The 25,552-nt window shown below is 39.6% G+C and overlaps 1 protein-coding gene and 1 long non-coding RNA gene across 10 annotated transcripts in view; one reads left to right on the top strand and one right to left on the bottom strand.

Annotated features, from left to right (window-relative positions):
* Positions 1-1,661: 1,661 nt before the first annotated feature.
* On the bottom strand, positions 1,662-4,013 carry LOC132356049 (uncharacterized). Its single transcript, XR_009499741.1, has 3 exons — positions 3,798-4,013; positions 2,332-2,427; positions 1,662-1,817 (listed from the first exon to the last, which is right to left on the bottom strand). It is a non-coding gene; the product is annotated as an uncharacterized LOC132356049 (long non-coding RNA).
* RHOT1 (ras homolog family member T1) overlaps positions 3,390-25,552 on the top strand; it is a 60,558-nt gene continuing 38,395 nt past the window's right edge. For 3 of the 9 annotated variants that reach the window (XM_059908753.1, XM_059908750.1, XM_059908754.1), the window contains exons 1-7: positions 3,495-3,652; positions 10,634-10,705; positions 14,372-14,430; positions 16,807-16,888; positions 19,248-19,291; positions 19,590-19,643; positions 19,800-19,852. In XM_059908753.1, coding sequence (XP_059764736.1) covers positions 3,577-3,652; positions 10,634-10,705; positions 14,372-14,430; positions 16,807-16,888; positions 19,248-19,291; positions 19,590-19,643; positions 19,800-19,852 — 440 coding nt within the window. In that variant the 5' untranslated portion in view covers positions 3,495-3,576. Of the gene's footprint in view, positions 3,653-4,955; positions 4,986-10,633; positions 10,706-14,371; positions 14,431-16,806; positions 16,889-19,247; positions 19,292-19,589; positions 19,644-19,799; positions 19,853-25,552 lie in introns of those variants that run through there. The other 6 variants (XM_059908751.1, XM_059908758.1, XM_059908755.1 and 3 more) reach the window with 5 other exon arrangements.

The raw sequence follows: 25,552 nt of genomic DNA, 5'->3' as shown, positions 1-25,552 counted from the left end.
CCAATGTACTTAATATTCAGTCATCAGTCTGTAATAGCCCAACAGTAAATTCCACTGCCAACAACTGCATTCTCTGGCTTCTGTGTTGCTGCAGTGTGTGTCACCGTGTGGCTCTATCTTCTGGCTCAGAAAGGCGTACAGGAGTCGCTTCTCTCACAGTTTATTTTATTTATCCAACATTTGTATATTACAGACCATGTACCAGGCACTATTCAAAGCATTTTCCTATTACATTAACTCGTTTAATCTTCATAACAATCCCATGAGGTGTTATTCCCATTTGGCAGATGAGGGTTAGAGAAGTTAAGAAATTTGCCTGATGATGCACAGCTAGTAATTGGTAAAGCTGAGGTTCAGACTTAGGCAGGCAGACTCCAGAGTCCCTGCTTTTATTTTATTTTATTTATTTATTTATTTATTTATTTATTTATTTAGGCTGCACCGGGTCTTAGTTGCGGCATTGTGGACTCTTAGTTGCGGCAGGCATGCGGGATCCAGCTCCCCAACCAGGGATCGAACCCGGGCCTCCTGCATTGGGAGCGCAGAGTCTTACTCACTGGACCACCAAGGAAGGCCCCAGAGTCACTGCTTTTAATCACTGAGCTATGCCGTCTCCAAGAGAACTTCAGAGTGACCCCTGATGGATGTCTGTTAACATAAGAGAAGGGCATAAAGCTCAAGGCAAGACAGGAGGCCAGAGCTTCAGAAGTATAGCTGACTGGGAGATGGGAAGGGGCTGTAAAAAGAAACTTATTTTTTTTTTTTTTAATTTTTTATTTATTTATTTATTTTTGGCTGTGTTGGGTCTTCGTTGCTGCGCGCGGGCTTTCTCTAGTTGCGGCGAGCGGGGGCTACTCTTCGTTGCGGTGCACGGGCTTCTCACTGCAGTGGCTTCTCTCATTGTGGAGCATGGGCTCTAGGCGCGCGGGCTTCAGTAGTTGCGGCACACGGGCTCAGTATTTGTGGCTCACGGGCTCTAGAGCACAGGCTCAGTAGTTGTGGCGCACGGGCTTAGTTGCTCCACGGCATGTGGGATCTTCCCGGACCAGGGATCGAACCCGTGTCCCCTGCATTGGCAGGCGGATTCTCAACCACTGCGCCACCGGGAAAGCCAAAAGAAACTTATTGATACATTGCCTGTGAGGCACACTCTGGCTTGTCCGGCTCCCCACTCCCACTTTAGTTTTGGTTTTCTTTTGTATCAAACTGTTAGTCATCGCTAGCTGTAAGTGCTTGCTGGGTGACTCCTTTCTGCAGCCCTTGGGTCTGGATTTTTAAGTAAGTTTTTTTCTACAAAGGAGTTTGAAGTATTATCTTTGCAATGTTCCCCCTAAATAAACTCTTCTTCCTAGCCCTCTGCCTTCCAGACATTCCCCCTGCAAAGCCTTTACGCAGCATGCATGTGCAACATCACGAAGGCCTTGTCTCTTCTCACGCTCCTGATGTCCACAGAATTAACACCGGCATCCACTGGCGATGCTGATGCAGGGCTCCCAGGGTCAAGATTCTCTACAAAGTCTTGCTCGGAGGGAGCTGTGCCCTAGAGAACTTCGTCCTTTGTGATCTGATATTTGTGCAATTCATTTGTTAAAGAAAAAGCCTTTTTCACAGACATTGTTTTATGGGATCCTCCAAACTACTCTGTGAGGTAGAAGGCTGGGAAGAGATGATAGTCTTTGGTTGAGAGGAAACTGAGGCACAGAGAGGTGATGTGACTTGCCTAGCATCATATGCTCAGGATGGCAGAGCCCGGGCTCAGTCTCAGCTGTCATGCCTTTGGCAAGTTATGGTATCTCTCTGGACGTTACTTGTCTTACCTATAGAATAATGGGATTAGAATAAGTGCTCTGTAAGGGTCCTTCCAACTCAAACATTTTGTAATAGTAAAATTCTGAGGAATACTTTCCCCTGAAAGATCAGGCCATCAAGCTTCCTGAAGTTCATCTTATTTGCCTCCATCCTGGAATATGACTTCATTATCTCCCAGTGAGCAGGAAGTGTGCCTTTCCTGTCTTCCTCTTTATATCACAGAGAGAGTGTTTTTTGGAAGGGCTTCCACCCCTATGCTCCTTACAGATATCATATAGCTTAAATGGTGAAATACTGTTGTAAACATAACAATGAATTTGCCTCAAAACCTGTGGATTTCAACTTTTCAGTGAGCTCTACGACAGTAATGACAGCTGAGATCAGTAGAGCAAGTGCTGTGCATCTGACAAATGCTTGACATGTATTATATATTCTTCACAACCACCTAAGAAGGTAGGTATTATTATCATTATTGCCATGTTACAGAAGAAGGGGCGGGCTTGGAGAAGTAAAGGAACTTACTCAGGATCACATAACTATCAGGTGCTGGGCTCTGGATTCAAACCCATGCAGTTTGTCAGCAGCTGTTAAATGCTGCACCAGACCACAAGGCTTCTCCTAGGAGAAAAGGGGATTGGTATTATACACACTTTATTCCCTTACAAAAAATTCATTTTGTAATATTTAAGATAGAAAAAAGGCACAAAAAAAAAAAGAAAAAAGGCACATTATGCACAGATAGTGTTTCCTCCTTTATTCTCTCTCTCTCTCCAACCATCTGTCCATCTATCTCCCACTGTCTGCCAAGCACTGTTCAAACATATAAGCATATATAGAGAGATATAGCAACAAATTCCTCCGGATGGAGAGAGTCAGGAGGAAATTAAGACAATGTTAGAAAAATTAGTACAAGTTTATTATTCAGTGTCACCTATGTGTCCGACACTGCGCTGGGCAAACCTATGAGACGTATCAGAAGACCCTGCCTAAAGTAAACCACATAGAGAGAGGAAAATCACTTAGTTTGGTTACAAAGAAACGAATCTGTTTACACAGATAGTGTAGAAACTAATCTCATTATTTAGAATCGTATTTTATAAGCATCACAGATAAAAAGCAGCTAGGGTGGTGGGCTTTGGTAGTGGAAAGGACTCGATTCTGGGAGGTAGTCATCCTTTACTCAGTCAAGCGCTTTCTGAGGGCTTTGTCCAATAAGGTGGGGAATACTTCTGAAAACCAGGTGGACACGTCGCTGCTCTCCTGCAGCTTATAGTCAGCCAGGTGAGAATATTCCCGCCCTGAGTCACACTGCCAAGTTCTAGCTATATGACCTTGGACGAGGAACTTCTCCTGCCCCTATTTCGTAAAAGAAATGGGGTCAGATAGCGACCCTGCCACTCAAATTCCCGGCCCAAAGCGTATCCCTGGCCGCTGTTCCCGGAGGAGGGCGGGCGAGGCTCCCGCGCGATGCTCTGCGGCGAGCCTGACGGCGGGGGCGCAGGTCCGGGACAGAGAGCGTTCGCGTTCCGAAAGCGCTTGTCCCTCGCGGCGCCCCGTCGCCCCGCCGCCGCCGCGACTCGCGGAGCCGGAGGAGGCGGAGCAGGCGCCGTCCCGGCTCTCGAGCGGGCTAGCTGCCGAGGAGGTGGTGCGGCGGGCCCGGGAGGCCGAGGTTCGGGCGGGGCGGCGGGAGAGGCTGGCAGGCGGCGCCGGCAGCGTGGGGAAAGCGGCGCCGCGGGCTGGGCGCTCCCGGCGAGAGGAGTCCGCTCCATGCGTGCGGGCCGAGGCCGGCCCCTGCGAGCCGCAGACATGAAGAAAGACGTGCGGATCCTTCTGGTGGGAGAACGTGAGTCCGCGCGCCCGGGCTGGCCGGGGCTGGCCGCGGCCACCGCAGCCCCTGCCGCCCCGCTGCCCTACCTCCGCGCCCCCAGGCCTCCCAGCCCTTCCGCTCTCCCCTTTCGGCTGCCCGCCGGCGGCCCTCGATCTCTCACCTCACCTGGGCCCTCCTGAGCCCTCCTTCCTCTGTCCCCCCGTCATCACCCTCAAGCCGTGTCTCCATTAGCCTCTGACCGCCCGGCCTCATCCCTCCGAAGGTCCTCTCCTCCTTTTTCTCTTGGAATGCTCTGCTCCCGGGCCTCCGCGTTTCCGAGGCCGCCTCCTCTCAGACCCTCTCGTCTTCCGTGGAGATTCCCTTGTCCCTGCCAGGCAGGTGCTGGAACAGGCGGACTGACCAATTGGGATGGCGTGAACTGGCTCCCCGGGAAGCTAGGGGGAGGGGTGCAGAACTGTTCGACTTGTGGGCAAGGTCAGGTGTCTGCTTGTTTTTGCGCTCGCGGTCTTCCCTCGCTCTAGGCATTGACTGTAAGGCACGGAGCATTTTAAGCGGTATTTGCTCTTTGCATTGGAATAACTCCAGGTACGCTCGATGTTTCCTCAAAAATTTACTCTCAACTTCAAGTTATACAAGTGCTCAATGAATGAATACTTATCTGGGGAGGGTCCTTCAGTTGAGAGAATTATTGTTACCCTAAAGCCTAGTTTCCCCCATCTTTTAAAACATTATTTCATAACTACTTGGTAATTAATTTAAAAATAACGAGCACACGTGAGATCCCTCCCCCCCCCCCCCCCCGCGATTCTTAGATTTCACTTTTTGAAGATGTAATAAAGGAGACATGTCTTCTGTTCACTGATTTGGGGACAGAACAGCAGGGACTTCTTGATGTTGTGCAAGTTACATGACTCAGTTGGTAGGACTAAAATAAGAAAAAAGTGGGCTGGGGAGGACTGGACTGTTTGTTTTAAAAGTACATTAGTTAATGCCCTGCCTTTGCTGTTTTGAAGCTTTCTGTTCTAAACCCCGTTTCATTCTGGAGTAGCCCCTCCAGGTCACTGTGATGCCCTCCCAAGGAAGGAAGTGAACACATTTTTACCCTCTTCTGTAGTGTTCTTTGCTGTTCATAGAAACCTCTGTTCACCTGCTATTGTAGAAATTTTCCTTTAGAATCAGAATTTAGAAGTAAGCTTAGCCAGACACAGTTTACTTTTTGGTTTGCAGTTGTGAATTTTAGTTTTAATTTATAACAACACGTGTATCTTAATCTGTGTTTTGCATGGACTTCCTTGACAAAATTCAGGAATATGATTCATGTTGATGCATTTGGAGCAAGGTAGGGAAAGTGAGTAGATGTCCCACTTAAAAAACCTATGCATAAAAAAATTTTTTTTAAAACAAAAATTCTTTGTTTTGGTTTTAGTTTTGAATATAGGGAGCAATTACCTATAATCATTAGTCTGTAAAACATCTGAATTGAAGTGTTATACATATGTAAGATATATTGTCAGCCTTAGGACATTTAAGCTAAAAGGTTAACAGTATTACTTATTTTGAAATACATAAAAGACTTAAAAATTTGTTAGAAAAATTATGAGCCATATTCTGATGAAATGAAAGCAAATAATAGAATTGGTAAGAGGGTATATGTGAGAGTTTTTAGATAGGGAGAAACTTGACACAGAGAAAGCCTTCGTTTTTGAGGAAGAGATTTTTCTTAAAGAGGATGGTACCGAAAACTTTAGGTCAACTACCATATATACATGATTTTTTTTTCACATTTAAAAGTATGAGAGGGCTTCCCTGGTGGCGCAGTGGTTGTGAGTCTGCCTGCCAATGCAGGGGACACGGGTTCGAGCCCTGGTCTGGGAAGATCCCACATGCCGCGGAGCAACTAGGCCCGTGAGCCACAATTATGAGCCTGCGCGTCTGGAGCCTGTGCTCCGCAACAAGAGAGGCCGCGACAGTGAGAGGCCCGCGCACCGCGATGAAGAGTGGCCCCCGCTTGCCGCAATTAAAGGAAGCCCTCGCACAGAAACAAAGACCCAACACAACCATAAATAAGTAAATAAATAAATAAAATTAAAAAAAAAAAAAAGTATGAGAAATGGGCTTCTCTGGTGGCGCAGTGGTTGGGAATCTGCGTGCCAATGCAGGGGACACGGGTTCGAGCCCTGGTCCGGGAAGATCCCACATGCCACGGAGCAACTAAGCCCATGCACCACTACTGAGCCTGTGCTCTGGAGCCCGCGAGCCACAACTACTGAACCCGCGAGCCACAACTGCTGAAGCCCATGTGCCTAGAGCCCGTGCTCCGCAACAAGAGAAGGCACCGCCATGAGAAGCCCATGCACCGCAACAGAGAGTAGCCCTGCTCACCGCAACTGGAGAAAAGCCCGCGCGCGGCAGCGAAGACCCAACGCAGCCAAAAATAAATAAATTAATAAAATAAAATAAATTAAAAAGAAATATGAGAAAGAGTTACACTTATTTGGAATATATAATTTTAATTTTATAGTAAAGGGTTGTATTCTGGGGGGAAATGACTGAAGCATTACTTTTTGAGATTGAATGTAAATATCTGACAGCTACTTAGCCTAGCTGTAGTGCTTTAAATGCTAGGTAAACAATAAGTGTGACCAAGACTGGTCATTTTGATACTGGTCTGATACACAGATTTATCAGGAAAACCACTTTTTAAGGAAAAAGTTGTAATAATTCATTTGTAGTTTTAAGATGGTTAACTAAGGGAAATAGGAAATGAAAAGAAAAAGGAGCATCGTCTCTGGAGTTGTTGTAAAGCCTGTTCTTTCTCAATCACTTCAGTACATTTTATTGCTGTTAGTGTCCGTCCCTGAACCACACAGCAGCAGCTTCAGTCACTGAGGCTCCCAAACCGTTGTGAGCAGTTTCAGCATTCTGTTGGCTTAACCTATACTGTACTCTGGAGGTGAAATGGATCTTTTCTTGATCCATCCAGAATCTGGATTCTGAGCCAGCCAGGCTTTAATGCTAAGTAGTTGCTTAATGTCTGTTGACTGCTTAGATCAGAAAAGTTAGGCTGTCTGTAAATTTTAAGGTGTTTATTTGCAGAGAAAGCCAAAGTATTTTAAGTACCTTCTTCACCTTATCTTAATTATTGAACATATTGAATACTATTCAGACCAAATTAAAAGTCAATTACCATTCTTTAAACAAAACAAAAAATTAAAAATTAAAAAAAATGCAACCACATGAAACTTAGTTCTTCAGGTTATAATTTTCCATGGTCAATTTCATTGGCCAGAATTTGCATTTAACTAGATTTGCATTAGTATGCTTAACAGATGTCCTTGTTATAATATGAGGAATGAGCCTTATTAACCTTTTATCTAAATCCTAGCTGCATTAGAAGTACACAAGATAGTCTTAGTTTTAGTGAAGTCTTGTTTTTAAATTAAATTGAGATATGTTTGTTTTCTGGTCAAATTAATTAAGAAAGTGGAACTGTTATCCTCTTTTTAAATGAGTCCGGTAGCTCTTACCCAATTTGTCTAACTGCTTGGTTTATCATCGAAACTTCTGGCAAACTAGCTCACACTTTGGTTGGCTCTGGCCTAGGCTTTTGTAATATTTCCTTAACTGGTATCCCTGCTTCTAATTTTGTCCATTCTCCATGTAGCAGACAGAGTCATCTTTAAAAAATATCTCAGATCGTGTTACCCATTTAATTCTCTGATGATTTCTACTTTCACTTAAAGACCATTAATTTTTTTTTTTTTTTTTTTTTTTAACTTTTGGCTGCACGGTGAGGCATGCGGGATCTTAGTTCCCCAACCAGGGATCGAACCCATGCCCCCTGCACTGGAGGTGCAGAGTCTTAACCCCTGGACCACCAGGGAAGTCCCAAGGCCATTAAACTTTTTCATGCAGTCCTGCAGAGTCCTTCACAATCTGGCCCTTGCTTTGTTCTTGCACTACTCTCTCCTTTACTTTGCTTTCTCTACAAGAGGGCCCTGACCCAGGCATTATCCCTACTTCCCTGCATATTTGTTCACTTTTTTCTGTTGTTACTTGGGCTAGAAGGTAAGCTTTGTAAGGACAGGGGATTTGTCTTGTTTATTGCCATTTCCCCAGGCCTAGAGTAGGACTGGCACAAAGTAGGCACTCAAATAGTTGTTGAAAGAATGAAAGAGTTCAAGCTAGTTTAGTTTATTTAGACTTTCCTTGTTTTCCAAACCACTCCTCTTAGTCATAAAAATGTGATCATTCTCCTTTCTTAAAATCTGGTCTGATGTGGTTATTGTTAGGATTTGAAGGGGCAGCATTCATCCAGTCTCTTGTTCCATGTTCTTAGCTTTATTTTGTTGCGGAGATTCCTGTGTTCTGGCAATGAAGTAGACCAGTGACTTATAATGGCAATGCCATGTCTAGTTCATGTCTTGACTGCCAGGAATTATAGTCCTTGCCAAAAGAGGTCAGCTTCTCCTTGAACCACCAGAGGCCATCTTGGAGGTTTAAAGGGGTTAGAGAAAGATTCTTTAGGTATACGAGTTAAAGAGACTTCAGGAATAAGCTAGCATTTATTTTGGAGAAAAACTTTCTATGATCTTTTTAAAGCCATATTGCTCTCCATTCTGGTCTTTGTTAGAATGATATTTGAAGATTAAACTGCTCCAGTTTCAATTATACCGTGTCTGGTGATAGATAACGCAACGCAGTATGGTACCTACTGTCACCTGGGTGATAGTACCTGGGTGATTGGCCATAGAAAGTCCATTCTACATAGCCTATTCTCTTCATATAGAGAGTCTCTTCTACATCATCCTTACCTGTGTACTGAGACCTGTTCTCTGCTGTCTTTTCTGCTCTGCCGGCACCAGTTGGGCACTAGTGTTGACGTAGTTTGAAGGAGAGGGATAGACCATAGCATTTGTCCTTCTGCAGCCCACACTGTCTGCATATGGTTGATGAAATTTTCCTTTGGAACAATGCTCAGCTATTTCCCCAAATGCTAAAATTTTCCAGTTAAAAATACAACTTCATAGCTACTCTCCTCCTCCCTGTGTATTCTAATTACAATAAATTAGGAAGAGCCAACAAGGCTTCTTAATAAAGAAGCAGATAAAAATGAGGAGTAGGTCCCTTTGCTACTTGAAGCATGGGGTGTTTGTTATCAAGAAAAATAGCCAATATGGCTGGTAGGGTGGTAATTGGAACCAGGGAATATTACTTCTGCTTCATGAATATTAAGAATTTGCTGTCATTTAGAACTAGATGTTCAAAAGATGTGATGAAAAGACAAATTTTTAGCTGGGATAAACCTAGATAATTTGTTTTATAATGATGAATTATGCTTCCCATGGATGACCTACTTAGAAGCATGGGGTTTCAGACAGAACTGTAGCATGTTGTGTTGAACTGAATCAGAAGGCCTTCTGTCCTTGGGGATAATTGTGGCCATGCTTTTAATTTTTATAGATCACTTTAATATTTCTCAGGCAAAATAGAGGAAATAGAGACCATCAGATGTCTGGCTAACAAAGAATAATTTTTTTGTCCTCCATATTAATATTTCTATTAAAATGTTTATATTATATATAATTATTAAATTTAATTATATTTATCATAAAATTGTACTATATAAAATATTTATAGTATATATTATATTAAATATAAAATTTAATTGGTACAATAATTAGAGAAGAGCTTGGGATATTGTTCCTTTATGGAAATAATTTTTATTTTCTGGAGTAGTTAAAAATATGCAGCGCTTATACTCATTTGCCACTGTTATAAGGGATTTTTTTTTTTGGCTGTGCCACGCGGGTTGCAGGATCTTAGCTCCCTGACCAGGGATCAAACCTGGGCCCTCGGCAGTGAAAGTGTGGAGTCCTAACCACTGGACCGCCAGGGGATTCCCATAAGGAACCTTTTTGATTATAGGCTTATTTAAATAGTTTTAAAATTTTAATATTCTAAAATTTTTTCCTTCAAGGCATTCATTTATTTTCTCAATTAAAATGTGCTTGAAAGCGGCCTATATTAACTTTAATTTTAAACCTGCTGCTTCATTATTTCTTTGATAGTCTCACTCAAGGTTAGGTGGGTAGGCCTTAAGAGAAGCAAAAAAGCCCTAGTTTAGATTCACCAAAGCATTTTTTTTTTTTTTTGGTTAAATTTTTTTTTTTTTAAATTTATTTTATTTATTTTTGGATCTGTTGGGTCTTCCTTGCTGCGCATGGGCTTTCTCTAGTTGCGGTGAGCAGGGGGCTATTCTTTGTTGCAGCGCGCGGGCTTCTTATTGTGGTGGCTTCTCTTGTTGCGGAGCACGGGCTCTAGGTGCGTGCGCTTCAGTAGTTGCAGCACGCAGGCTCAGTAGTTGTGGCTCGCGGGCTCTAGAGCGCAGGCTCAGTAGTTGTGGCGCACGGGCTTAGTTGCTCCGCGGCATGTGGGATCTTCCCAGACCAGGGCTCGAACCCGTGTCCCCTGCGTTGGCAGGCGGATTCTTAACCACTGCGCCACCAGGGAAGTCCCTCACCAAAGCATTTTGAAACTAAATCACATCTGTATAATCCTTTATTAGTTAAAGCAGCTATCGTTTCACTGCTCTTCCAAAAGGAAACCCAAAATGGTACTAATGAAAACATGCTCATTCATTTTCTCCCAAATTCACTGTAATCTCTCTCTCTTGCTCTAATTTTGAACTTGTTTTTAAAAAGGAGATCACTCTTGGATTTCTATGTGGAAGAGATTCATGTTCTTTGATTTTTTAAAAGGCCTTTTATTATACAATTACTTCAGAAACTAGATGGGATTGTTTTATTGTAGTGAGTGCTAAATTGCCTCAGATTCTTTAACAAATGAGGCAGGATACGAATGAGTAGAAATGTCACACTTTGAAAGGTAGTATCATACAAATAAATTAATTATCCCCACTCTTTGGTATTGCTGTCTTGTAAGTCTGTATGATCAAGCATAAGTAAAGCTCTTTCATTGTTGCCGTCTTTACAGTGCCTCGTCTCCTCCAAGCCGTTTCCTTTCCTGTCTCTGAGGCCTGCCCTGTTGGAATGGACATGGTGACAGGTCTGTGCTTTGGCAGGAGTTGCTGCAGGTAGCCAGAACTGCCCTGAGGAGCTGAGCTGCGAAGAAATCTGAATTTCCTCAGAATGTTGGTTTTCTCTTCTGAAAATATCACTGGGAATACAGAGGGTCCATGAGAAAAGCAGAAAAGGGACTATGACCAAGAAAAGGGTTGTTGTAATGAGTTTTAAGAAGAGAGATGAGGAAGAATGGATGCATTTTAAAGGTTACCGTGAGGGGGAACTTTAAAGGTAACACAGAACACCTGTTGAAGACCGGCATTTTGCTAAGGGATCCTGAGTGATGGTGATTAAGGAGAAACAAGTCCTTTGCTGTCTTGGAAACTAATAGGCTTTTTGATATTGTTGATTGACTTAATTTTGAAGATTTTGTTTAACATTTTGAGTTAAGGATTCAAAGGTAGGTTTCTTCTGAAACTGGTGAGGGCCTTTGAGTGGTAGGATACAAATAAAATTTTTAAAAGGTAATTCTAAAAAGGGGATTATCAGGGTATCAGAAGAAGAATCAGGGTATTAAGGTAGGCAGATTTCTCAAGGACCAACAGTGGGATTTGTTTTAGTTACCAAGGAGCATCTGAGTTATTGAGTATCCGACTGAGTATCTGATTATTGAGTATCTGATTCATTTTTTCCCATTCCTAACTTAGTAGATCAAGGATAACATTGTAGACATGTACAGCTGACCTTTGAACAACACAGGTTGGAACTTTGCAGGTCCACTTATCTGCTGATCTTTTTCAATAGTAAGTACTACAGTACTACACAATCCGCAGTTGGTTGAATCCAGGGATGAGGATACAGATGAATCGCTGATACAGAAGGCTGACTATAAGTAACACTATTTTCAACTGTGCGTGTGTTAGCACTCCTTACCCCCGCATTGTGCAAGGGTCAGCTGTATAAGATATCCAGGAGGGTTCTTCAGAAATGGAAAAGTTTCTGGGAACATCTGTGCTGGTGATAGTTGTAGGATTTTGGAGATAACCAGGGAAAAAGCAGACATCTCTCCTAGGGCCAGAAAGGCCCAGAAGTTCAAAGGTCACAGGTATTGTACACGCATTGGATCTTCTAAAAGGTTTGTTGTTTTAAGTATCTGGAATAAGAGGACGGTGGCTTGGCCCATTTTAAGATAACTACATTTGACCTTTGAACAAAGCAGGGGTTAGGGGTACTGACCCTCTGTGCAGTTGAAAATCTCTGTATAACTTATAGCTGGCCCACTGTTTACTGTGTTCTTCTGTATCTGTGACTCCACGTCAAAGATCTGCAGATTGTGTAGTATTTTAAATTGAAAAAAAAAATCTGTGTCAAAGTGGACCCACACAGTTCACATCTGTGTTGTTCAACATTTGGGGAATTTGATTGAAGGATAGACATGACTCCTTTGAATTATTTTTGCAATTTTTCTGTAAGTCTGAAATTTTCTGAATATAAATTAAAAAAAAATTGAGCCAGAGTTGCTGGATTAGTCAACAATGAATCTGAGTGTTTTAATTAACTTACGCAGTATTTGTGTATGGGGTGCTTCCTGACTTTTGTGGTCACCATTCCTTTTCTGTATTACTAACTTGTGTTAACAATAATTTTTAATGTCTGGCATAAGAAAGAGAAAGAACAATGCTTAGCCATCAGGAGATGGGTTATTCTCTTAGTGAGACCATGAGAAAATCACTGTGGCTGGGTCCCTTAGCTCTTCATCTGAAATTTTTGTGGGGAGCTGGATAAGCTGCCTTCAATAACTAGGTTGTAGCAGTTCTGTGATGATGGGCTCCTGATTCCCTGACTCAGGGAGATGTTATGTTATTGTCAGCCACTTGAAGAAGGCCCAAGCCGTCTTACACATGTAAATTGAAAAGATTGAAGAAGTCAGAGCTAGAAGACACCGGTTAACCATCTGATCTGCCCTCCATCTGCAGCACCCGCTTGTTTGCAGCACACCCTCTAAATTGTTTTGACCAGTGCTCTCTTTTCTAGCCAGTCATCATTTTTCCAGAGACTTGACTTGTATTTTTTTTAAATAAATTTATTTATTTATTTTTGGCTATGTTGGGTCTTCGCTGCTGCGCTCAGGCTTTCTCTAGTTGCGGCAAGTGGGGGCTACTCTTCATTGTGGTGCGCGGGCTTCTCATTGAGGTGGCTTCTCTTGTTGCAGAGCATGGGCTCTAGGCGCGTGGACTTCAGTAGTTGTGGCACGCGGGCTCAGTAGTTGTGGCTCGCGAACTCTAGAGCACAGGCTCAGTAGTTGTGGCGCATGGGCTTAGTTGCTTCGCGGCATGTGGGATCTTCCCAGACCAGGGCTCGAACCCGTGTCCCCTGCATTGGCAGGCGGATTCGTAACCACTGCGCCACCAGGGAAGTCCTTTGACTTGTATTTTTAGTCACCCTTTCTTTTAGTCATTTAGAAAAGGAATGTGACTTTCCTTAACTTTAACATTTTCCAGTTCTTTTATATTTAGACTTGACTTTTGAAAACTATAATTTTCTATTACAGCAGAGATTAACAGGCAGGTGGACTGTTTTCCTCTAGAATCACGAGAGGATTTAGTTGATAAGCATTTGAATATCTAGCAATAGTAATTATATTATCGGAAAATGATGGGAATGAAAGTCAATTTTTAGAAAAAAAATTAAGAATTTAAGTTTGTGCATTAAAAAAAATTGCTAGGTTAGAAAATGTAACAGGAAAGTATCTTTGCTCTTACTAACCCTTTAAATATGATACCCTAAAAAAGAAATGAGGTAAAGATATAAAGAAATAGACACTCTGCTCTTCTATTGGTGAGGATATAAATTAGTTTATTCTTTTTTGGAGCTAATTTAACAATGTCTATTAAAACAAAAAAGATCATGCATGCTAACTTGAGTTCCACTTCTAGGAATTTATCCTGTAAAAATACTCATTGCAGCACTGTTTATAAAAGTGAAAACTTGAGTACTGTTCATTGTTAGGAAATTACGTTAATAAATTATGACATCATACAATGGATTCTTATACAGCTATCAAAAAATAATGTAGGAAGCTTTTTAAATGTTAATATAAAGTACACTTACTGCTATTTTTAAAAATTGTGTTAAACTATACAAGACAATATTAAACATTTTAACCTTTTGTAAATGTACAGTTCAGGGGCATTAAGTGTGTTTGCAGTGTTGTATAACCATCACCACTTTCTACATCTAAAACTTTTTCTTCATCCCCAACGAAAATGCTATATTTATTAAATAATAACCTTCCCTTTCCCCCTCCCAGGAGATTTAAAAATATTGACATGGAATACTGCCCAAATACATAATTAAGTGATAAAGGAAGGTTGCAAAATAGTATAAATACTCTGATTCTACTCTGGTAAATTATTACTATGTTAAATATAAGTGTAGGAAAATCTGGGAGACTACATATGTTAAACAATGGGGGATACTATGGGAGATTTTTACTTTTATATATTTTGGTAATTTTTTGTTTTAAATAATATGTGTAACTTTACTAAGCAGAGGAAAAAAATATAATTTAAGTATTGTACTAAAACATGCTAATTTGGACGCCTCTGATTTTAGGTAACAAATAACAGACTTTCCTGTGTGGTTGCTAAATTTGAGGTTATGTAGAATCTAAATACTTTATTAAAGTAATTCTTTCTTCTTTTCACAGCTAGAGTTGGGAAGACATCACTGATTATGTCTCTGGTCAGTGAAGAATTCCCGGAAGAGGTAAACATTTTGATTTCTTAGCTATATTTAAAATGTTTTAAATTTTATCAAAATTGAGTTAAATAGAATACATTTTTACATGTGGTTTCTTTCTGATAGTTATGACTTCTAGAAAGGCTTGTGGTAGTTTTTACAAGACATCTCTGAAATATAGTGTAGGAGAAAGAGTCAAACTAGTTCTGAGTTCACTAAGGCCTTTGTGTTTCTTACTTTTGATCTTGGCTAGGACATTTGTCATCTCTGTGCCTTAGTTGTCTCATCTGTAAAATGGGAGCTGAAAGGGATGTTAGAGATATCTAAGCTGTATCATCCTCTCTTAATGTTTTTCGTAAGCCCAAAGTATAGAACAGATGGAGTATTCCTTTAGTTGAAGTAAGGGTAAAAGGTCTGGCTCCCCGCCTGCCTTCCATCTGACACTCCCCAGTCTTTGAGGCATTGGAACCACTAGGATTCTGACACACATGTTTGAAAACCTCAAATATTATCCACCTGCATCATTTTACAAATAAAAAATATAATTCATTCCACCTTTGCCTACCTCAAAGGATTGTTATGCATCTCAAATGAGATAAGCTTAGTAATAATACAGTGCCACCAAAAGTTAGGTGGTTTTGTTATTGCTGGCAATGTATTTATTTATTACATTTTGGAAGTTCCAGTATGGGGGACTGTTGGCTAAGACCTTATGTAAAGTTAAGATATTGTTATGAGGAATGGGATCAATGCAAAAGGGATGAAAATTATTTCTTTTTATTTTCTTTTTCACATAGTAGGTATTATTAGTGCCACGGTTTGCATTTATCATTTCTTTACTCTTGTTTAATTAGGGATATCTGTGCAATTTTGCTGTTTAGAGAGGAATTTGATGTATTACGTGGTAGTTATTTCAAAAATTACAACTGCCATGTGACCACTCATTGTTCCTTTTTTTTTTAAATTTATTTATTTTTATTTTTGGCTGCCTTGGGTCTTTGTTGCTGCGTGCACGCTTTCTCTAGTTGTGGCGAGTTGGGGCTACTCTTCATTGCGGTTCACGGGCTTCTCATTGGGTGGCTTCTCTTGTTGCAGAGCACAGGCTCTAGGTGCGCGGGCTTCAGTAGTTGTGGCACTCGGGCTCAGTAGTTGTGGCTCGCGGGCTCTAGAGCGCAGGCTCAGTAGTTGCGGCGCACGGGCTTAGTTGCTCCGTGGCATGTGGGGTCTTCCCGGACCAGGGCTCGAACCCGTGTCCCCTGCACTGGCAGGTGGATTCTTAACCACTGCGCCACCAGGGAAGTCCCACTCATTGTTTCTTTTGCTTTTTTTTCTCTTAAATAAGATAGTTAAATAAATCATAGCTTAATTTGTAAAATGGAGTGTATTTTCATATGTGGTGTGTGGAATCAGTAATGTTAATTAGGATCACTCAGGTTATAATACCTAAAAGTTTTCTGTGATAGCTTAACTTAGTTTAGAATTGTCATTTTATTTTATTTATTTTATTTTTATTTTTTTATTTAATTCCTTTATAAGTTTATTTATTTATTTATTTATATTTTTGGCTGTGTTGGGTCTTCGTTGCTGTGCCCAGGCTTTTCTCTAGTTGCGGCCAGTGAGGGCTACTCTTCATTGTGATGCGCGGGCTTCTCATTGTGGTGGCTTCTCTTGTTGCGGAGCACGGGCTCTAGGCATGTGGGCTTCAGCAGTCGTGGCACGCGGGCTCAGTAGCTGTGGCTCACGGGTTCTAGAGCTCAGGCTCAGTGGTTGCGGGGCACAGGCTAAGTTGCTTCATGGCATGTGGGATCTTCCCAGACCAGGGCTTGAACCCGTGTCCCCTGCATTGGCAGGCGGATTCTTAACCACTGCGCCACCAAGGAAGTCCAGAATTGTCATTTTAGCATAGTCCTTTTTGGGTGTGGATAAGGGGTTTTTCTAAGTAATAGGGTCATTAAGCATAAGGCTTATGTAGCCAGTTATCTGCTAGAAGAAATGAATTTTGATAATTTATTAATTTATTTGAGGATTGTTTTAGATTAACATAGGTCTTCATTTGCAGAGTATCTTAAGCCTTCAACAAAATAGAATGAAAACTACATTTTAAAAATCTAATTTTGAAACACCAAATTAATTTAGGAGCTGAGGTATCCTTAATATGTCCTGTGCCCACACAGGTATAAATGTGCATTTTTTTTTTAAAAAAGTGTTTTATCATATAGTTTTCATATATATTTGCATCTGTGGTAAAGCATAAAAATAAGCATTTAAAAGTACAATCAATACTTGTAAAGTTAAGTATTGGCAAAAGGGGCTACTATATGGATAAATTTACATAATCTGTTAACAAGTTTGATTGATAATATTCAAAGGTTTTTCCTTTTTTATATTTGTTTGCAAATGAAGGTTCCTCCCCGGGCAGAAGAAATCACCATTCCAGCTGATGTCACCCCTGAGAGAGTTCCAACGCACATTGTAGATTACTCAGGTAGTAAATGTCTTTTTGTAGGTGAAGCTGTAGAGTTAATTTAATAGTCCTTAAAAAGGTACTTAACTGAGCTTTAAAAAATGTTTTAGGAAGGGTGTTCCTTTTCTCTAGCAGTAAATGATCATTTACTCTTTTTGTCTTACCCCACACCCCAAGAAAAGCCTCCACCTTGCAGTTCTCTGTCCCTAATTTACTAAGTTGGGTTCTGTAATAATGAAAAAGAAGGAGGGATGGCAAATGACCAGACAAATAATACCCTCCTTGAATTTGCACGTTTGCAGAGAGAAGTTCTGTGTTAATTTTGTTATCAGACATTCAGGCATGCTCTGATGATGTAGAAAGAGTTCTAATTTGAAAATTTTTTGAGTTCTTTAACTTGTCAGACTTTGTCCTAAAAACAAAAAAGCTAAAACAGTTATCTTGCTTACAGTATATGATAATGGAAGCACATCTGTATTGCTTTTAATAATGTAAAGTTTTTCTACACACTACTACTTTACTTTTTAGTCATTAAATTATTTTACTTTGTTCTGGAACTTCTTTTGGAAAGAAAGGGAAGTTGTAACAGGTGTACCACTCTGATGAGAGATGTTGATACTGGGGGAAGCTATATATGAAGGCAGGAGGTATATGGGAAATCTCTGTACCTTCCACTCAGTTTTGCTGTGAACCTATAACTGCCCTAAAAAATGAAATCTATTTTTAAAAATGGGTATAACTACATTAGTAATACTTTGTTTTGCTGAGCTGGTATTCCATATATTCCAAAAGTGAAATACTTCACAGTCTGATACATATGACTGTTGAACACTTAAAATGTGTCTGGTCTAAATTGAAATGTGCTCTAAGTATAAAATGTAAGTGGATTAAAAAAATAAATAAGTGGATTTAGAAGACAGTATGAAAAAAGGAGTGTATGATATCTCATTAATAATTTTTCTATTGATTACATATTGAAATTTTAATATTTTTGTTATTTTGGGTTAAATTAAAAAGTCATTTTACCTGTTCCTTTTTACTTTGTTTAAGGTGTCTACTAGAAAATTAAAAATTTCATGAATGGCTTGTATCATATTTCTCTTGGACAGCACTGTACTAGAAGCTGAGGGGAGTTGGATGTTTTCTGCTACAGTCAGTCTCATAACTAGCTTTATTTACAGAATTATTCTTTTTCAGTATGTGTGCCACATACTTAGATTCACTTCAGTATTAGAATTGAGGCCTTAACCCATTGATTACTCAACATTTGAGAAGATATTTAAAATATTGCCAATTTTTTAGCATAAATTGAAATACCATGTACTCATTTGTGGTATTAGTTTGTATGTCAGAAATAACATGCATTTTGGGGGGAAACAGTTAACGTAAAGTGATCTAAATTAATATGTCAATAATTGCTTTGGTCTTCATTTGTTTACTTCTCCATTCTAGCTATATATTGCACTTATCCTCTGCACCTGTAGGATTATAGGCATATCCACCCATTGAGACCAGTTCTAGCCAGAGATATGGGCCAGTGAGGGAATTTTTTCTTTTTTCTTTTTTTTAATATTTATTTATTTATTTATTTATTTATTTATTTATTTATTTATTTATTATTTATTTATTATTTATTTATTTATTTATTTATTTATTTATTTATTTATTTATTTATTTTGGCTGCGCCGGGTCTTAGTTGTGGCACTTGGGATCTTAGTTGTGGCACTTGTGGGCAGTTGAGGCATGAGGGCTTCTTAGTTGCAGCACGTGAACTCTTAGTTGGGGCATGCATGCAGGATCTAGTTCCCCAACCAGGGATCGAACCTGGGCCCCCTGCATTGGGAGTGCTGAGTGTTACTCAATGGACCACCAGGGAAGTCCCCAGGGAATTCTTGACTCATTATCACGCTCCAGTTTTGCTTCTGAGGCCTGGTTAAGATTACTTCTATCTGCTCTCTAGATCTTAAGCTTATACTGCCCAGATTCTCACCTGGCTTTTTGACCCTGTGTGTGTAGACTCTTTGTCTGGGCTTCTGACTCTAGCTTGGGTTTCTGATCTCTTTTCCCATTCCCTTCTCAACTCTGGATCAGATGCCGGCCCAGATTTATCACACAATGCCTTCTGCTCTTCCGTGCCTGAGTTATCTTCATGTAGACTTGTCTCTCAGTGCCAGCCAGCTTCCTTATCATAGTTCAGCTCTGCTTTCTCTGGCTTGCCCTTGTCTTTGCCACTTGTCTGGCACTACACCATGTAAATGGCATGAGGGGTGAGGGATGTTTTGAGGGATGTTAGATGGGTGTCATGGATTTTAGCTTGGCCATTTGTTTTTATGAAAGTGTTTAAAATATGAAAAGAAATTTTTGACTTTGTCATTTGTAGAAGCAGAACAGAGTGATGAACAACTTCATCAAGAAATATCACAGGTAAGTTAAAAAAAAATAGTTCTAGGTTCTCTTGTGGCAAAACAGTGATGATTCTGTATCTACCATTTCATTCTCTCACTTACCAAGAGGGCTTTTTCAGTTCTTTATTGTTACTGCTGACTTTGAGAATGTATTTTTGCTGTAAATCCTTTGGAACCTTTTTCTCTTAGAGGCATGCTAAGTTTTTTAGTTTTCAAATTTTGTTCTTTCTTTGGCCCAAATATATTAGCTAGTTGGTAATTAAATGCTACTTTTGTGTTATTTTAAAATGACATCAATTTGTTAATTTTTCTTGTAGGCTAATGTTATCTGCATAGTTTATGCTGTTAACAACAAGCATTCTATTGATAAGGTATGAATGTATGACATTTTTTCACTATATTTTGTTAAATTTCAGTGGGGGCACTTTTAAAATTGATCCTCAATTTAGAATTTTAGGGGTCAAGGGTAGAGTATTTTTCAAAGAAGATCCTCATCATGGCTTAGTTCTTGTTAATTTTCATTTTAGGTAACAAGTCGATGGATTCCTCTCATAAATGAAAGAACAGACAAAGACAGCAGGTAGTTTTTTTCTCTCAAACTTTGTATATTGAAAAATTTCAAACTTAGAGAAAAGTTGCAAGAAATAGTATAATGAACATCTGTAAACTATTTACTTAGATCCACTAGTTAACAGTTTGCCATATGTGCTTTATCTATAGGTCTGTCTGTTTACACACTCACACCTTTTTTGGGAGGAATTATTCGAGGCAGCGCATATATTTGAGAGCAAAGCAGAAAATAGACCTCTGGTACTATAATGTGCCCTCTCTCTTGAGATGCCCTTTTGAGGATTGGCAATACCCTAAGTCATTGAGTGCTCACCATGTGGTATATGTAAGAGCACAGGACTTGGAGGAAAATGAGTGACCTTGGAAATCTGGCTTGGCCTCTTATGAGCTTTAAAACTTCATTGAGCCTTAGTTTCCTCATCTGTAAGTGGGTAATACTTCTCTTGGCTACATGTGGTTATTTTGAGAATCCAGTGAAATATAATGCATGTATAAGTGCTTTATAAGTTCTCTAAAAATCTTTATAGAGATGTTCATTTAGGAATTCATGCAGGGAGATTTCTTTGAAATTCTTTGTAAGATATATGTATGATAGGGAAAAAGCAAATTCTGTTTTTTTCTGAGCAGATTGGTGGTACTAGGTATAAATGTTTTGAGCTTTAAATGGAAACAAAACATTCTCTTGTGGTATTGTTTAATTGAACATGTTATTTGTGAAGCATTTGAGTCTTTTTCAAAAAAATTTTTATTGAGATATAATTGACATATAACATTATGTTGGTTTCAGGTGTATAACATCATGATTCAGTATTTGTATACGTTGTGAAATGGTCACCACAATAAGTCTAGTTACTATCTGTCATCATACACAGTTAACTTTTAGTATTTACTCTTTTGGCTACTTTCAAGTATGCTCCACAATATTATTGACTATAGTCACCATGCTGTGCTTTACATCCCTGTGGCTTATTCATCTTATAACTGAAAGTTTGTACCTCTTGACCCCCTTCACCTGTTTCACCGACTCCCCACCTCCCACCCACTTCTCTGGCAAGCACCATTCTGTTCTCTGTATCTATGATTTTGGTTTTTTTTTTTTTAGAGTCCACATATAAGTGAAATCATACAGTATTTGTTTTTCTCTGTCTGACTTAACTGTCCTTAGCCTAATTCCCTCAGGGTCCATCCATGTTGTTGAAAATGGCAAGATTCCATTCTTTTTTATTACTGAATAATATTCCATTGTATATATATTCACCACACCTTCTTTATCTATTTATCCATTTATGGACACCTAGGTTGTTTCCATATCTTGGCTATTGTAAATAGTGCTGTAAATGAACATGGGGGCACATATATCTTTTCAAATTAGTGTTTTTGTTTTCTTTGGATAAACACCCAGAAGTGGAATCGATGGATTGTGTGGTAGTTCTATTTTTAATTTTTTGAGGAACCTCCATAGTGTTTTCCATAGTGATTGCACCAATTTACATTCCTACCAACAGTGCACATAGGTATATGAGGGTTCCGTTTTCTCCACGTCCTCACCAACACTTCTTATTTCTTATCTTTTTGATAATAGCCATTCTAACAGGTATGAGGTGATATGTCATTGTAGTTTTGATTTGCATTTCCTTGATGATTAGTGATGTTGAGCATCTTTTCAGGTGCCTGTTGGCCATCTGTATGACTTTTTTTTGGAAAAATCTGTATTCAGATCCTCTGCCCATTTTTAAATCGGATTTTTGGGTTGTTTTTTTTTTGGCTGTTGAGTTTTATGAGTTCTTTGTATAATTTGGATATTAACTTCTTATCTGATATATGATTTGCAAATAATTTTCTCCCATTCAGTAGGTTGTCTTTTAATTTTGTAGATGATTTCCTTTGCTGTGTAGAAATAGAAATTTTTAGTTTGATATGGTCCCACTTGTTTATTTTTGCTCTTGTTGCCAGATCCAAAAATTCATCACCAAGACCAATGTCAAGTAACTTATGCCTATATTTTCTTCTCGGAGTTTTATGGTTTCAGGTCTTACATTCAAGTCTTTGATCAAAATGGTCTTACATCCATTTTGAGTTAGTTTTTGTGTATGGTGTAAGATAGTGGTCTAGTTTCATTCTTTTGCATGGGGCTGTCCACTTTTCCCAATACCATTTGTGGAAGAGACCATCCTTTCCCTATTATATATTCCTGCCTCCTTTGTCATAAATTAATTGACCATATTGTTTGGGTTCCATTGATCTATGTATTTGTTTTAATGCGAATACCATACTGTTTTGATTACTATAGCTTTGTTATGTAGTTTTAAATCAGGGCACATGGTGCCTACAGATTTTTTGTTCTTTTTCCAAATTGCTTTGGCTATTCGGGGTCTTTTGTAGTTCCATCCAATAGGATTATTTGCTGCATTTCTGTGAAAAATGTCATTGGAATTTTGATAAGGATTGCATTGAATCTGTATATTGCTTTGGGTAATATGGACATTTTAACAATATTAATTCTTCCAATCCATGAGCACAGAATATTTTTCTGTTTCTTTGTGTCTTCTTCAGTTTCTTTCATCAATAACATACAGTTTTCAGTGTACAAGTCTTTCACCTCCTTGGTTAAATTTATTCCTAGGTATTTCATTCTTTTTGATGCAATTGTAAATGGGATTGTTTTCCTAATTTTTCTTTCTCATAGTTTGTTGTTAGTGTATAGAAATGCAACCAAATTTTGTGTATTGATTTTGTACCCCACCACTTTACTGAATTTGTTAGTTCTAACAGTTTTTTGGTGAAGTCTTTAGGGTTTTCTATATATAAAATCATGTCCTCTGCAAATAGTGACAGTTTTAGGTGCCTTTTATTTCTTTTGCTTGCCTAATTTTTCTGGCAAGTACTTCCAATATTTTATTGAAAAAAAGTGGGGAGAGTGGGCATTCTTGTCTTGTTCTTTTTTTTTTTTTCTTAATTTATTTTTATTTATTTATTTTTGGCTGTGTTGGGTCTTCGTTTCTGTGCGAGGGCTTTCTCTAGTTGCGGCAAGCGGGGGCCACTCTTCATCGCGGTGCGCGGGCCTCTCACTATCGCGGCCTCTCTTGTTGCGGAGCACAGGCTGGAGACGCGCAGGCTCAGTAGTTGTGGCTCACGGGCCTAGTTGCTCCGCGGCATGTGGGATCTTCCCAGACCAGGGCTCGAACCCGTGTCCCCTGCATTAGCAGGCAGACTCTCAACCACTGCGCCACCAGGGAAGCCCCTTGTCTTGTTCTTTGAGTCTTTTTAAATGTTAGGAAAACCAGACTAATATCTATATATTACACACATATGGCCCTTTACTTCATTTTTTAGATTTCTTTTTTAGTTGGGCATTTTCATGCCTTGAAACTCTAAAGATCTGTTTCTAAACAGATGAACATGGTGACTCACCCTCTCACATATTTACTTTGTGACTGAGATGGCATTGTATGTGCTACATCTTGCATCTCTGATGGCTTCTCTTTATCATTGTTTTATCATTAACATTGTTTTAAAGTCACTTTGTAGTGACTTACTGACAAAGCTGAAAGGAGCTCTCTAGAGCTATACTGTCCAAGGCAGTAGCTTCTAGTCAGTTGTGGCAATTTAAGTAAAATGAAATAAAACGAAAAATTCAGTTTCTTGGACACAGCCACATTTCAAGTGCTTGATAGCCACTTGTGGCTAGAGGTTACAGGAATGGACAGTACAGATAAAGATCATTTCTGTCATCACAGAAGGTTGTATTGGACAGGACTGCCTTGGAGGAAACAATGCCTGTATGCTCCTGACACTTGTTTTTCTTGCTGATTACTTGAACTGTTTCCAGGAGGGACTCTTCAGAGGAGTCAGTTTTGCCAGGATCTATCAAGCACTAGCTTGAACAACTGAATTTTTAAAATGGGCTCTACTACGACAACTTCCTAAACTGCTTTTTAGAAACTAGCTGGCTAGTCTTGTGGCCCTTTTAGTATGCCATCTGAAAGTGGCTTTCAATATTTGGAGATCTACTTGCGCTTTCTCAGGTGTGGCTATACTTTTACCCCTCCCTGAATCATGTGAGCATATTTATTTCTCTTGTGGTTGATTTGTTCCAAGGTGGTGTATTTCTTTAGTGTATGGACTTCACATTTTCCCAATACCTTCTTTCCTGGGCCTCATACCTTAAGTTTATATTTGTATAAACTTATATTTACACATGTGTTTTATATTTACACATGTGTTCTTACTTAGGACTTCCTTGTACCATTATCACAGTGCTCCTTAGTCAGAGGTGCCCATCATTGTCGCCTGAAGTACTTTAAAACAATATAGATGCCTTTGCTCCACCCTTTGAGTTTTAGAATCAGTAGGTTTGGAGTAGGGCTTGGACATGTGTATTTTTTTTTTAAGATCCATAAATTATTCTGAGCACACCTTTGGTTGTAAAGCAGCACATTTTTGGAAACCCTTCTGGCTCTATTAACAATCTATATTTGGGTTATGAAGTGGGCCAGTCCTTTTACACATAATAACCGCACTAGGTGGTTAAATAAATGCTTCCAAGTATTTCTTTTGCAATCTGGAGTTCCAGCAAGATGATTTGCTTTCTCTTTAAGCTCTCTTGTGGGATGTACAAATAATTGTTCTCCACTGGGCTAGTACTCCTTGGTAATCCCCATTCAGATTTCTGATAGGCCTGTCAGATTTAATTTGTTTAAAACAAAATCCTTAATTCCCTGCCTACTCCCCACTGCCCCCCCCCACCCAGATTTCTCAGTCTTTTCTGTCTCAGAAGCTCTATGCATTTTGTCCAGCCAAAAAATCTGTTTAATTTTCTTGATTTCTGTTTTCCTTCAATCTCCATATTTAATCTACCCATTGCTCCTGTTTGTTCTACTTCTAAAATATATCTCAAATCTGAATATTTCCTCTTCACCTTCATTGCCCTAATCCAAGGTATCACATAAAAAAACTTTTTTATTATTGAAAAAAAATCAAACATATACAAAAGTAGAGAGAATAGTATAACGAATCCCTCTGTATCAGTCATCCAGCTTCAGTAATTAACAACTCATGGCCAGTGTTGTTTCATTTATTACCCCTTCCCTTGGGATCATTTTGAACAAATCAGACATCACATTGTACTGTAAACATTTCAGTATGTATCTCTCAAAGATAACAAATGACTGCATTTCAAAATATCATTTGGATCATATCATTCACCTAGTTATAACCCTTCTGTGGCTTCCCTTTTTACACTTAAAATAAAACACACACTCTTTACTGCAGCTGTAATTCCTTTTGTGTCTGGCCTTTGCTCCTCTCTCCAACTCCATTTCATACCTCTTCCCCTTGTACCAGTACTCTTCAGCCACTCTGGCATTTTTCTGTTCTTTGGACTCATGGGAATGTTTTTTCACTTCGGGGCTTTTGCACATGCTGTCCGTTCTTCCCAGCCAGCTCTTTCTTGGCTTTTCACGTAACAGATTCCATTTCATCCTTCACTCCTTGGCTCAAATGCCACCTTGTCAGAGAGATTTTTCCCTGATTACCATGTAGAGTTAGCCCCCTCCCGTTACTTTATCCCATATCCCCCTGTTTATTTCCTTCATTGCACTTACAGAATTGGAAGGTGTCTTGTTTATTTGCTTATTGTCCATTTTCTGATTTGCACTATGAGAGTGAGCGGGGACCTTTTCTGTCTTGTGTCTGTAATGCTTAGAAAAGT

This window comes from Balaenoptera ricei, chromosome 20, assembly GCF_028023285.1.
Source record: "Balaenoptera ricei isolate mBalRic1 chromosome 20, mBalRic1.hap2, whole genome shotgun sequence".
Classification (NCBI taxonomy): Eukaryota; Metazoa; Chordata; class Mammalia; order Artiodactyla; family Balaenopteridae; genus Balaenoptera; species Balaenoptera ricei.
This window is presented reverse-complemented; position numbering and strand designations above follow the sequence as displayed.